Genomic DNA, 14,801 nt, shown 5'->3' on the forward strand with positions numbered 1-14,801 from the left:
AAAGGTCACAGAGGTTGTTTTCCCCAGCATTAATTTTCTTGTGACCACGTGTAAATATAAACTAAAGCTAGCATACAAGCATAAATCTAAGCTTAGCTTGGCTTTATCGTAAACGTAGGAGAATTATGGAGAGAGAGGAGTGTTCACACAATGGAGCTGACACCAGTATACATCAAAACAGTCTGAGAGGACCACACATTCTGGCTAAAATGATCAAAGATGCACTAGAAAAAGACAGACATGTAAGTACATTGTATCAGTATGTCTTGAGTATTATAGTCCCTGTTTTGTATGTGGAAAGCAACACTACATGTATTTCATAAAACTGCCTAATAGCGTATACGTATAGCCCCACCTTATAAATTAACCCATACATGCATAGCCTCGTACAATGCTCGTATGAGCGTACTGTTTCTTGTCGCAACTCACTCTACCACATACTCTAGGGTGTGAACAAGGACTACATTGCTGTCATCAGCCACCTGTCAGCAACTGAAATGAAGCCAGTAGTAATGAGGCGATGGCTCCAGGCACTCAAGCTCTGTGTCTCTCAGCTCACCAGGGACTTTGACCTACTCGTTGGGGCAACACTGGTGGGTATGACCTGCTAGGTGCACATATGTTTGTTGTGTTATTGAGGAATCTACATTAATGCTTGTATGTGCTAAAAAAAACTTTAAATTTGAAGTACAAGACATGTACGTTGCAGAGTGCACACAAACACAGATTCTTACATGTATCTCTCCCTCCAGAGATTTTCATGGTTCGACAAGGATCCCGAAATAGTTCAGCTGTACATTGACTACCTGGCCAACCTCATCTCTGCTCAGACCTTCTATCTCAAGAGCACACTCACTTCGCTCTTACAACAGCTGTGGATACCAACTAACCCAGCTAGTGTGAGCTGTAACATCCACCAAGCTATGGACACCATTCTACAGTTAGTACCCACGGCTCCGTCAGTGCTCATGCCACTCCTCACCAAGAACTATCCCTTCAAAGGGAGGGGACCAGACATTCAGGTGAGCTGCTACTGTATTCTGAGATACAAGGTTGGCATGTAATTGCTTGGTCAGAAACGTAGAAAATAATCCATTGCATGGGGTGCAATGATAAGATTGTTCTGGAAGCCACGCGTATTATATGATGTGTGAACATCTGTCCAGTGCAGCATGGCTGCTCTGCTCTATTACAAAAGGCTAGCTAGATAAATCATTCTGCTAGACAGTTACATGCAAGCTAAACCTGCACATGTATAGGTGGGGGAGGAGCTCCAGCCCTCTGCCACTTTTGGTGTATAGCTTCACAGCACTAATCTGTACATGTGTGCAGGAGGTAGCCCTGAAGAACGTCCTGTATCTGACCACATACTGCCCTGCCCTCAGAGACGGTGTCTGGGAGCTCATCTTCCATCAGATGCTCTCTATCGATGTGAGTACAATCTACACATTGTAAATGCACAGATGTGTTCACTCTCTTCCCCTCCTCAAAGGTTGACATCCCCCGTCTTGAGGAGCACGGAGTGATCAGTGATGATACTGACGGTACTCAATTCCATGTTGAAGTGGACACTGAACCCAATCCCTGTTACAACAAGGAGGGGTTGAACCTTGAACCCTCGTACAGTCATGTCCAGGTGATGAGTAACGAGAGTGCTGAAAAAATGGACGTTATGATGACTGTGTTATTGGACCACCTCCACTCACTCTGCTACAATGATGGTGTGTCCATAATGTAGTGTACCGTATTGTACAACTATAGTATCATAAGTTGGCATACATTGTAGTCTATAGTTGACTGTTCATAATGTAATTAGTATTGTCCACTACTGTAACAGGTGTGCTTCTTGTGGATCTAGCCAGGCACTTCCTCACACTACTGCTCAAGGTAATGGACTATACGAGGGTCTGTTCATGCTCATTAATGGTATCCCACTCTTGCTGCAGATATTTGACCGAATGGTCCTTCCTACCCACGCATGTTCCCACGTCCAGTTCCTCCTCTTCAGACTCACTAGTCTACACGAGGTGAGGGGGAGGGTTGTACATGTTCAGTTGTGTAAGTGGATGGTTGTTGTGTATTCAATTATAATTTTGTATGTAGACTTGTGAGTGAGATCTTTACATATTTTTGCTAGTGTCTTATCGTTTCATTTCTTTCAGTCGTTCCCGGGCATCTTCCTGGATTTCCTGTGGGAAAAGGTGTGAACTCCTGTCCAACTAACTTAAATATAGAGATTATAATTCTCTATTTTTGTCCAGTTTCAAGATTTCAACACTCCTGCTGTACTGAGACAAACCTGTGCTGCCTATATTGCTAGCTACATCGCCAGATCAAAGTTCATTCCCATGATGATGGCCAAACTGTGTCTAAGCATCATGATGCGTCGGATTCATGAGTAAGTCATGTACTTTTAAAATGAAAGCACCGCGGGTGCTGATGCCTCGGTGGAGGTGCCAAAGCTACATAACATAAAACTACTAATAGCTAGCTTTTATCATAGAACTGTTCTATCCATGCTTTTATACACACATCATGATGAACATTTTTGCATGCAATCACAGGGAAACTCAAATAGTGGGTAATGATCGACCATGATTGTTGTTAAAAACGATCGATGCCAAAAGTTCAAGTCTAAATTAATGGCTGCAAGTCAGCAGAGCCTTGTAGCTCTTTTCTCACTCTTGCAGCTACCAATAGCTAGCGTTATATATAGTGCAGAGCTAACTACTAAGTAGAGTAGTAACACTCGGTGAACAAGGTTTGCTACGGACTCTTCTGAAAAGTCTGCAATGGCATTCTAAGTAGGCATAACTCGAGAACGAAGTTTTATTTTGCAAATCCACAAATAGCATGCCAAGAAAACATGACTAGAAGCCTATAGAAACTCTTCTTGCACTTCATTGATCCTTGAGCAGCTGAAATAGTCTACACACACACACACAAACACACTACCGTATACCTCGCTTGCGCATGCGCACCGAGGCATAACAACCGAGCCCAGCTTATGTAAAAGTCATTGACAAATTGATCTGCATAATTATGTTACTGGAAAACCCAATACATGACAGATGATTATATACAGATGTATATTGCTACACTGAGCTGTGCGTTTTACCCCTATCCCTCAATATTAATTTTGATAAGGGTTCGTAAATAACACGAGTGTTCTACTATATTGTACATGCCAAATGGGGCAATTCATCACAATGTCCGTGTTATGCAGGTACTTGGATGGCTGTTCCCCTGACAATATGAAACCAGAGGTCAAACTGCACGGTCCATTCTTCTCACTCTGTCAGGCTGTGTTCTATGTGTTTGTGTTCAGGCATAAGGCACTACTGGACTCACCAGATGGTGAGTTAAAGATCATTGATAGTAGAAAATCGGTTAAATTGTAGTAGTTACACATCCTCACACTACTAGCTGGTAGACTTCAGATACGAGTTTGTTTTAGTTTTGTGGGTACAGGATTGAAATTCTCGAGACAGCTCAATTTTGAAAGAGTCATCTCCTCTCGCCTCAACCCTCTCAAGGTGAGTACAGTTGCCCAGGTTGTGACCTGACTGTGTGCATTGTGTTAAGACTTACTCTGTATTTTGTCCTTTCCTCACCCTCACAATCTGTCCACCCACACACACACACACACACACACACTCAGGTGTGCCTCCCGACAGTAGTGGAAGTGTTTGCCTCCATCACCAACCATCACGAGATAGTGTTCTGCTACTCCATCTTGGAACAGAATAAACGACTCATTCTCTCCACTCCAGTTGTGACCCCAGAGGTTAAAGTTCAGCAACAGGAGCAAGCCAACCTCCTCGACTGTTATTTCCCCTTTGACCCCTACTGTCTGAAAAGGTGCTACATGCAATAGTGCTTATGTAAGGGATTAGTTCATTAACAGAGAGGTGCCTGTTATTTTACACTTTGGGGGACGGAACATTATCCTTGTACCCGGCTTCTTTGTCAGGACAGAGATTTTATTACAGTTAGTGTCGGCCGCCCTTATTCAGAAATTAGTATCCTTTATCGGAGGTTCCACAGTACGTACTATTAGAGTTGTTGCTATAGCTTAAGTTAGGATCGAGATATGTACAGTACCCATCAATAAAAAGTTCCCGTTCCGTTTGCGTAAAACGCACCGTTCCCGTTTAAACGCATAAAAAAACCGCATAATGAACGCATTGTATTATGCAAAACGCTACCGTTTTCACGCATGTGCAGAAAAATTGCTGAGTAAGCAGATTTGTTAACTTGTGATCGTGTGTACAGTGTAGCAGTAGCTAGCTAGCTAGCTAGCTTGTGTACTACAGTATAGCTGATTGTCTAGCGCTTTAATCCTTTAGTTAGCTTATAGATGCTGTTTTGCAACAGTGCACCGTTTCCCCAGTTGTTCTCGGTCTCGCATCAGCCCCAAGACTAAGTTGCCCTCCATGCAAGTTATTTGTGACCTGGAATGACCGTTTTTGAAGACCATCGTCTCTTCTCCAGTATGTCTGACTGCATGTCTGCGTACTTTATAATAGCTAGCTAGCTAGCTAGCTCATTGTACTATAAATCATACAGTATCATTGTGTAAGTAATTTAAAAAAAAAAAGATGATGTCACCGTTTTAATTTATAATGAGAAATTGGTCGCGTTCTGCATCCAGTTTAACGCTACCTTTATACGTGCGTTTTTAGAAACGGAACGGGAACTTTTTATTGATGTATACTGTAAGTCAGTATTGTAAAACTGTTGATTCATCAGAAATTGGTTGTCTTGTAAATTAATTGTTCAGTGGTATCAATCAGTCCATAAATTGCACGACTTTAAAGTTTGCCATTATTGAGAGATTGTTCACTTGTTGCATTCAACACAGGTCGTCATTGTACGTACAGTCACTCTATCAGGAGTGGGAGGAAATGGAAATAGCAGAGGTGAGGAAAATGGTGTAAAAGCTTGTCCCTTTTCAATTAAGTGTGTTACGACTATATACAGTTATTTACGCGTAGAGACTCATCGCCATGGTTGCTGGTGCATGTACGTCACATGACCGACCATTGGTATATTTTTACTAAAACATAATGCCGGCCCTTAGTTATCATTTTGAACTATGATCATGCCAAAGACAAGTCACCGATTGTGCCCCAATCACAGTAATTATGTAATGTATTTTTCGCCTCCAAGCTGGAAGATGACCACAGCTCTATGGCCTCCTCTCTCCCCAACAGTCTTCCCATGACTACCTCACTGGACTCATCACTACCTTACTCTGTGTCACCATCATAGACAGAGCACTTTTTATATTGGATGAAATCATTTTCACTACTGTTCATTGACAGAATCTATTTGAATATTGAAATTGAATACTGTACATGTATAATTATTAATTGCTATTTCATAATGAAAGCACCGTGGGTGCTGATGCCTATAACATAAAGCTGTTTTATACACACATTATACAATGATGAATCAATTTTGCTGCATGAAGAATCCAGAATTTATTATATAATCGCAGGAACTCAAAGAATGGGTTACGATCAACCATGATTGTGGTTAAAATGATCGATGCCAATAGTCCAAGTCTAAAATTGATGGCTGCAATGCATTCCAAGTACGTAAGCAAATCTAGGCATAATTAACTCGAGAACAAAGCATTATAATTATTTTGCAAATCCAAGAAAAACTACTCACACTTCATTGATCCTTGAGCAGCTGTATAGCAGTCTGCACAGTACAGAGAGACAATCACACACATGCGATATAATATGCACACACACACACGCACACAAATTTGCGCATGCGCACTAAGGCATAATTATATCCAAATCATACTCTCTACAGCATGCAGGTTAAGTCTACTCTCCTTCATTCTCCTAAAATTGTACTTAAATACAACTCTGCGCGAGGCTAATCATGCGTGTGCGTATACCTAGTATATAATTATAACGGGTAATTTTCGTGAAAATTGTTATTTTCTTGGACAAGCTGACCTGTACAATGCAGTGCTCGTAATGAAGGAAGGAAATTTATATGTACTATAGCTGATCATGTCAAGTTCAATTAATGTTTACCCCATGAAAAATAATAGGGATAGGAGGGATAGGGTTTAATTACCCGCTATATGGTACAAGATTTTAAATAAAAGGGGGATTGAATTTTAGGGGTTTGGGGGTGTCTTAATTGTATTGTAAAAAAATTTATATAAGGCACGTAGCGTAAGTTTGCAATAAATGAGGTCAGATAATATACCGTATAGCGGGTAATTTTCGCGGGGTAAAATATTTGTGGTTGAGCAATATTAATTTAGTCATTTCGTGGATAATAATTTCGTGATTGCTGCTTGCACTGCAGGTAAAGGTAGGCAAGGTCGCTTCATTTTTGCATGGGTAAAATATTCGTGGTCAGACCTTCCGTCACGAAAACCACAAATATTTTGCCCCACAGAAATTATCCGCTATATATACGGTAAGGTAAGGAATATAAGGTCGATTCACGGGTTGTATAATGAGAGTATATAATTATAGCATCATGCATGAATGCACTGGCAGCATGGCACATCTAATGCTCGCTCTTAACACCGTCACTGCATTCGTATGTACCTATAAGTTTTCTTTCGATTGATTGAGCACAAAGTAATCAACGTAAACTCTTATACAAAATAATTATGAAGAAACATATAAAATTACACAGAAGTATAATTACATAACATTACACTGTTTAGGCTGTAACAATTCGCAGACTTGAGTGTGTCCATTCTTACGAGCCAGATCGTAGGCAGATTGACCGACCTGCATTGTATGAGCATGACTCAGTACAGTACAACATGCATGATATACATGTAGATGCTGATGCTATTAATGTTTAGGCTAGTAGGGATATCAGCATTCTGCATTCTTGCCAAACTACTAATTACCAATAAATGCAAATTTGTAAATAGACGTTCTGTACACTCCATGCTTACTCGTTTAGTCGTGCCATGTATGAGTATATATTTGAGCGTTTGCAGCATATCTCTTGTGGTAGAAAAGAGTTCTCCTTCTACCACAAGATTTGGACTGATAGATCTGCCATGCATGTAACTTCTAAGAGTAATTCTTAAACTTACGCATCCGCTACAGTACGGTCAGAATCCAAAACCACTACTATAAAAAGAACAATTCTTGAAATTGCTCACTGCTGCATGTGCATGGAGTGTAGTCCCACGTGACCATAGTTCTATTTATAGTAGTGGTTTTAGATCCTGCCCGTACTGTAGCAAACGGAAGTTACACGCTCTCTCTTTTATGCGCTCTTGGTAAAGGGTAACAAGTTGTACACTAACACAAACCTTGTTCTGAGTGTTGATTGTAGCCTTGGCTGCTAAGAGGACCCTCACCACCTCATCATGTCCATTGTTACTGGCACGATGGAGAGCTGTCTGGTTGTCCTATAGAAGTAAACATGTTTGTGAAAACCCTGAGTACGGCACCAATCTACACTCTAGTGCATGAAGCATAATAATTATTTACCTACGTAAATCATGACATGGACATTGTACATGTAACATATATTTGTGCTAAGTATTTCAATTTTGTTGATAGATACTATCGTTTTTTTAATCGTATCTAAAACTTGCGGAGCATAATTATTATAATTTTATCAAACGTTTTTGGTAACATTGTTACTTGTTACAGTACGTAGCCCTCATATAAAAGTCCCCGTTCCGTACCGTTCAATTTGCGTACAACGGTTCGCGTAGAAACGGAAGCCAGCTCATTAAAATTTAATACGGTACGGTTAATTCTGAAATAATGTTCGCACGTGTAGCTGCATGATTCACTCTGTAGCTAGCTGGCTAGTGTTCCAAGAAATCAAGCTGGTGAACTAGCTGTTCTACTAAACTAGGGATTAGTGTAGAGATGATACTATAATCCCTAACTTAAGCCTAGTACCTCATGTACCGTCCTTGTTCTAATTACAGCACCAAAACAAATCTGCTACATTTGGAACGAAAAAAGAATTTTATTATGGACAGTTAGTTCTTAGAATAGGGTGAAGCTTAACAAAAATTAGCATCACAGTGATCTGGTTGCCTCGAATATAGCCGCTCAAAGTTTCAGGACCTTAAACTTTTGTGACCTGTACTCAAAGTAGTATTTGTTGGTTATGGTCGTGCTAACTAATTAACAAAGCACCACAATAAAATAATTACGAAATGGAAATGGATCATAAATAGATTATAACAGTTGGTTCTTCTATTGGAGTGGTTCTGTAATTAACGGTAATCCCAGGAATGGAATATTATGCTGTATGAACTATTCTCTGGGACTAAGAGAAGACTTACACATGTACATATAAGTATCCTACGTACGTTTATGGAGAGCAAATTATGCCAAAATGAATAAAAACCATACATGAAAACCATACATGTAGTGTATACGCCACTACTTTTCTGATTAGCTACCAGTCGCGAGTATATGCATGATTCCAGTCCACCGATCAATAGCACACACAAATCCAATAAATGTCACTCACATTTCTCTTGCTGTTGACGTCAGCTTTGGCCTCCAACAACATTCTAATAACTTCACAGTGACCATTTTGAGCAGCCACTAACAACGCAGTGGCTCCATCCTGTACAGAGTCAAGTGAGGATGAGCAAGTGAACATAATATCTAATACATCATGTATAAGCGGAATAAATTTGACGATTTTGGTGAACACCTAGGTAGTTATAGCCAAACTAAATTTTCCAGAACTGTGTATGCCTCAAATGTAATCAACAACGTACGCATGTAAAGTAAGATCGCCAATTGCAATAACGTAATGCTCCCCTGAAATCATGGTAATTACTAATCAACAAATGTGGTGCAGCACCGATTGGCAGATGCTCGTATATATAACAGGGAAATTAATACTATTTCTGGCTTACAAATATGCCAGAAATGGCAAAAGGATGTAAACTTCCAGTTAATACACAGTTTGTATATAGATGTACGTAACGTACCGTATATATAGTCTCGATTAAACACAGAATGTCACACTCGTTTAGTTGCGTCATGAGTGTATATCCGAGTGTCTATTAAGTGATTTAGTGAAACTAATGCATGCGCCCCTCAGTCTAGCATGTGCTCATTGGAGCTAGCCCATAATAGTACACATAGGTATCGAGAAAGCATCTATATTTTGAAACGAAGATGAAGTCTACCGTGACTGGTATAGAAAGAGAATGAAGTTACATTGCGTCAGTCCGAACAGCACAGTAAGCTAGAGAGAATTAAGAGTTCTGTGTTGATAGGAAAGATGTACAAGAGTGGTACAAACAGGAAGGGCATGCAAATCAAAATTGTTACTGAAGATGGAAAAATCCATGCTTCAATTACATTTATAACGCTCTCCAATTACGCATGAGGAGTACGATTTTAGTCTTATTCGCAATTAAGTTCCTTGAGTGTGAGCATGCGCAGTAGATAACTATCATGTGTTCACAATAACTGTTCCTTGTATGCCATAGAAACTGAATTATTAGCGCTTACTCGATTATAAGCGTATCTCTATTTTAAGCGCATGCTCAGCTGCAGGTTTTTTGTACTCAAATTGAAGCGCTTTTTTAATTATGCGAAGAATATTAGTAGAATAGATTCAGCTAATTTTGTTTATCTATGACCTAGTTAGCTTGTACAATGCATGATAGCTATATAGCTGGTGATATCTATCTCTCTGAGCATGCTGTTACCTTGTCTGATCATGCTGAGAGAATGTGAGACAAAGAATGAGGTCCTTTTGCTCCAGATCCTGGTCAAATGTTGTAAAATGAACTATAAAATGAACTGTAGTATAGATCCATTAGGATTGCCTGCTTGCTCACTTCCTAGCTATAGCTTACGAGTCTGCTCTCATCACAGAGACATCCGGTTACTAGATGGGGCTCGAAAATGACTGCATTATAGGCGCATTCTTGAATAAGTGTATATAGAACTCTGCTATTGACCCCATGAGCGCATTGAGCTAATAATCAAGTTTCTACAGTATCAGAATGTGTTTGATATATAATTCAATGACATTGCCATTGTACATGAAAAATTTTATGTACAAGAATTGTGTGGTGATTGCTATCAGTTAATTGAATGTTTTAGTTATTGAATGTTTATAATTATCACGGCTAGGCCACAAGCACAATTAAGCACTCGAAACAAGGTCGCGGGTATTTGAGGAACATATTTTTAAGTAAAACCTCAGAAGAATAATTTCGCGAGGTTACGATAATGGGAAAATCAAAGTGGTGCTTAATTAGAAGGGTCCTATGTTTCAAAAAATACTGTAGTTCAGTCCAGTCGCGCACGTGCAGTCTAAAGAGGTCTGTTTCTACAACCAATGACACATACATACAGTAGCGGTCAATATACAGTTCCCATTATGTTAACGTAGTATGTCCGTAGCACGTTAATAAGGAGCAAAATAAGCGCTGAAAGTACGCTTATGGTACTCTACCACGTACGCACGCTAGCATCTGTACAGTGCGTTTATTTTGTACTCTTGTGTTTTGTACCATTTCAGCTGGATCTATCATGCACTAGTTGTGTGATATGGCTAAGCAAGCGTTTTGCTAAGGACTGTTTGTAGATCTAAAGTCATTATTTCTTGCAATGTGAAAAATTTATAGGATTGGCCGGGAGAAATACCAAAAAACATAGAAACTAGAGAGCGAACGAGAGCCATCCGTTACAGTTTTGGTAAGGACTGTTTGTAGATCTATGTATCTATGTTCTAATTTATCGGATGGAAATTGTCCGGGTATAATTGGAACAGACCTTTATAGACCATGCGAAGTACCGAATAATTAGAAGAAGCATGCGAGCTAGCTAAGTTTAATAGAACAGCTAGTGTGCGACTGAAGAGTTGCACTAGCTATCTAATCCTCAAAGCTATCTAACTTGCAGCACGCTACGTTGCTTGGATCAAATATAATTATCTCAACCTTTCAAGGTATTGCCCGGATATTTAGAAGATATAATTATGGTAAATATTCTTTGTACAGTAGAGACTCTGAACGATTTTTGAGTGAGGTACGTATGACTAACTTGTGCACATTGCTAGCATGTGGGTTATTCCATATCAATTCAACGAAATTTAAAACGTGACGTCTTCAGAATTCCACGAAACTTGGTACATGTGTGAGGAATGGTATGGTAACATATCAGAACAAATTTTGGGTTTGTAAACAATATGGTTTCTGAGATTGAGTTAATTAAAAAATGCAGAAATTCTCCACTTTTAGAAACTGGCTGCTGTTAGTTAAACTGTAACTTTCTAACCATTAACATTCAAGACTAAGAATGTATATCATGTTGTTGCCTAAGAAATTCTGCATCATTTGGTATGTTGTATGGCTTCACTTAATAAATTTTAGGTATTGCATCTAATTAGTATCCTTCGAACTCTGATTTCTCAAAAAACGCTGTTTTTTTCCTGTACTTTAAGTATCATGTTCCTTATACCATTCTCTTGAAGTGTGACAAGTTTGATTCTGGGATTCCAATGGGATCATGAGATATGTTGTGGGATGTAGTGTGATTTGGGCAATATTTGTGGTTTCAGAGAATAAACAGTCCTTCTTTGTTGTGTAATGTATCTAAAACATGTGTGCTAACTTTCCTGAACTTATGTTATCACAAGGAAGAATTTGAACTTTCGGCCGAGTGACATTTTCAGCCGAGGAACTGTAAAACGACTGATAGCTAAAACAAGTTTACAGCGACCATACGAGCAGCAAAATAATACTGACACCACGCCAGCTATTTGATTGAGCGGCGACAAGCATATCAGCCATGAGTACTACACTACAAGAGGACTATGAGAGAGAGCAGCATCATCTTGAACAATAATTTCTTGTTTTTTCAAACGATTCCAGACACATGCAAACTACACACATCATAAATTATTTGAACCATCTCTAGCTACTGATACCATCTCTAGCTACTGATACAGTATAGTACTGCAGTCAGAAGATGGACACTGAGTAATCTCAGTAGAAACTGAAATGCCACCAGAGAATATTTCGTGATTGGTTTGCACAAAAAAATGGGTGGTTAGCTAGGGTGTTTTCCAAGTAAAACCACACTTAATGTGTGTACAATTCTTTACCCTCACGGGCCATAATGCAGCTTATTCAAGTATCCCAGCCTCAGAGATAGATAATTTTATACGTTGCCTACATGATTTTATTTTTTTAAACAATTGATCATCAAATCAGAACAGGTCGAATTTATCCAAAAAGGAGATTAAAGCTGCATCTGAAATACTGACCAAACATTTGGGCTAGGCTTGTTAATGTTTTTAAATGTTAATGCTAATGTTTTATACTGCTCAACTTTTATGAAATCACCATTGCTACAACTAAAACGTACAATTGTTAGCTTGAACGTAGGTAATGTCGACAAAGGGCCTCACACACAGCTTACTTACTAAGGAAAAGTGCACAGTAACAATTGGGAATGCAGAAAGGCTTTGCAAAATTTATTTAAGGACTGTTTATTCTCTAAAACCACAAATATTGCCCAAATCACACTACATCCCACAACATATCTCATGATCCCATTGGAATCCCAGAATCAAACTTGTCACACTTCAAGAGAATTGTATAAGGAACATGATACTCAAAAAAGTACAGGAAAAAAACAGCGTTTTTTGAGAAGCCGGACTTCAAAGAACACTAATTAGATGGAATACCCAAACTTTATTGAGTGAAGCCATACAACATGCCAAATGAGGCGGAATTTCTTAGGCAACAAGATGATATACATTCTTAGTCTTGAATGTTAATGGTTAGAAAGTTACAGTTTAACTAACAGCAGCCAGTTTCTAAAAGTGGGGAAATTCTGCATTTTTTAATTAACTTAATCTCAGAAGCCATATTGTTTACAAACCCAACATTTTTTCTGAGATGTTATCATACCATTCCTCACACATGTACCAAGTTTCGTGCAATTCTGAAGACGTCACGTTTTAAATTTCGTTGAATTGATATGGAATGACCCATGTGTTATTTCGACATGCATATAATTATAGTTCTAGTTATTGAGATACGACAAACCAGTAGGACCACCGTCGCTTTGTGTGCCGTTAATCATTTCTTAAACGCAAATGCAATGCCGCATGTACTTTGAAAAATTGCAATGGTACGATAAAATTCAACACATTATCAAAACGGAAATGCTTTACATTGGCTTTTACTGTACATTTACATATATGCATGAGCGTCTATTGAGCTATACTTTAAATTCAGGAATCGAAATAATGAATACAACTACACTGACTCGTACACTCACCTCTTTTTGTACATCAACAATGGCCCCAGCTTCAAGCAAGAGCTGCACACACTTCTGGTGACCATTGAAACTGGCTGTGAAGAGAGAAGACTCTCCACCCTGTAGAATGTCATGAACAAAAACAGTGCATGTACCCGTCATGTTTCTATTAATTGACCCATGCACCTACTGACACAGCCATTCTTTCGTTAGACGCTACACATTTTGACCAGAATGGGTAACTAATTAAGCAAAAGGTTATAGGCTCCCGACAGAGAAATTATTACAAACAAGATGTTATACAATCTTTAGTGCACTCAATAACCAGACACTCCCAGTCACCTGGACCCATTCCACTACCCTAATGACATCACCACTCTCTAGTTGGTAGGCTGATTGAACAAGACTCAAACTATAATGAATAATTATGAATGTGTAACTAAGTAAAGGGTAACAAGTTGTACACTAACACAAACCTTGGTCTGAGTGTTGACTGTAGCCTTGGCTGCTAAGAGGACCCTCACCACCTCATCATGTCCACTACTGGCACAATGGAGAGCTGTCTGGTTGTCCTATAGAAGTAAACATGTTTTATGAAAACCCTGAGTACGACATGAAAGGCACCAATCTACACTCTAGTGCATGAAGCATAATAATTACTTTATCTACGCAAATCATGACATGGACATTGTACATGTAATACGTATTATTGTGATAGATACAGCTCATCATTATTTTTGAGATATTGTGCGGAGCATAATTATTATGTACAATCAAACGTTTTTGGTAACATTATTTCGGTAGATCGTGAATGTGTAGATATGATACTATTATAACCATACATGTAATTCCAGGAATGGTATATTATTATGTGTGCTTATACTCACCATCAGGGGGCACTATAGGTTAAGTGTTGGAGGGGTCTTTGAGAAGCATGCATTGGATACAATAAGTTTCCCAGGTTTTCGCGGGAGTTTTAGAGCGAAACACGGATAGAATGCCAATTAATGGTACGAGAAACGTGCACCTACGTAAATACTCTATATAGGGATATTGAGTGCATAATTATTGTGTCATAACACAGAATGCAGGGTACAAGGTATATGCACATGTACATAATAGTCTAAATAAAACACTCAATGAATGCTGCAAACGCTCAAATATAATTATACTCATATACATGGCACGACTAAACGAGTAAGCACAGAGTATACGGAACGTCTATTTACAAATAGGAAAGTATGGATATCAGCATTCTGCATTCTTGCCAAACTCTACTAATTACCAATAAATGCAAATTTGTAAATAGACGTACCGTATACTCTGTGCTTACTCGTTTACTAAAGTGTAGCCTCGTCCCCAGGCTTTACTTTTTCTTCTTCTATGTATAATTATTGATAGACAGACGCTCATATCATTTTTGAGATAATTATGGCACTTGTAAAATCTTATCTAAAACTTGCGTAGCGTGTGTACTATAAATGTAATGTATAGTACGTGTCATCAACCAAACTTGTCTGTAATAGC

The 14,801-nt window shown here is 38.9% G+C and overlaps 2 protein-coding genes across 3 annotated transcripts in view; one reads left to right on the forward strand and one right to left on the reverse strand.

Moving 5' to 3' along the window:
* The first annotated feature begins 18 nt into the window (after positions 1-18).
* Positions 19-14,801, forward strand: part of LOC135350774 (RNA polymerase I-specific transcription initiation factor RRN3-like) — a 55,656-nt gene continuing 40,873 nt past the window's right edge. Inside the window, exons 1-14 of one of the 2 annotated variants that reach the window (XM_064549607.1) lie at positions 19-242; positions 447-593; positions 753-1,022; positions 1,333-1,431; positions 1,493-1,721; positions 1,838-1,887; positions 1,947-2,027; positions 2,163-2,201; positions 2,262-2,398; positions 3,227-3,357; positions 3,472-3,536; positions 3,662-3,861; positions 4,865-4,922; positions 5,173-5,352. In XM_064549607.1, coding sequence (XP_064405677.1) covers positions 126-242; positions 447-593; positions 753-1,022; positions 1,333-1,431; positions 1,493-1,721; positions 1,838-1,887; positions 1,947-2,027; positions 2,163-2,201; positions 2,262-2,398; positions 3,227-3,357; positions 3,472-3,536; positions 3,662-3,861; positions 4,865-4,922; positions 5,173-5,274 — 1,725 coding nt within the window. In that variant the 5' untranslated portion in view covers positions 19-125 and the 3' untranslated portion in view covers positions 5,275-5,352. Of the gene's footprint in view, positions 243-446; positions 594-752; positions 1,023-1,332; positions 1,432-1,492; positions 1,722-1,837; positions 1,888-1,946; positions 2,028-2,162; positions 2,202-2,261; positions 2,399-3,226; positions 3,358-3,471; positions 3,537-3,661; positions 3,862-4,864; positions 4,923-5,172; positions 5,353-14,801 lie in introns of those variants that run through there. The other variant, XM_064549608.1, reaches the window with a different exon arrangement.
* The window catches only part of LOC135350761 (serine/threonine-protein phosphatase 6 regulatory ankyrin repeat subunit B-like), a 248,755-nt gene continuing 240,574 nt past the window's right edge, over positions 6,621-14,801 (reverse strand). The window contains exons 31-35 of the mRNA XM_064549592.1: positions 13,751-13,846; positions 13,296-13,394; positions 8,503-8,601; positions 7,316-7,414; positions 6,621-6,776 (exon numbers count right to left, since the gene is read on the reverse strand). Coding sequence (XP_064405662.1) covers positions 6,687-6,776; positions 7,316-7,414; positions 8,503-8,601; positions 13,296-13,394; positions 13,751-13,846 — 483 coding nt within the window. The 3' untranslated portion in view covers positions 6,621-6,686. The remainder of the gene's footprint in view (positions 6,777-7,315; positions 7,415-8,502; positions 8,602-13,295; positions 13,395-13,750; positions 13,847-14,801) is intronic.

Source organism: Halichondria panicea, chromosome 17 (assembly GCF_963675165.1).
Source record: "Halichondria panicea chromosome 17, odHalPani1.1, whole genome shotgun sequence".
NCBI classification, from domain to species: Eukaryota; Metazoa; Porifera; class Demospongiae; order Suberitida; family Halichondriidae; genus Halichondria; species Halichondria panicea.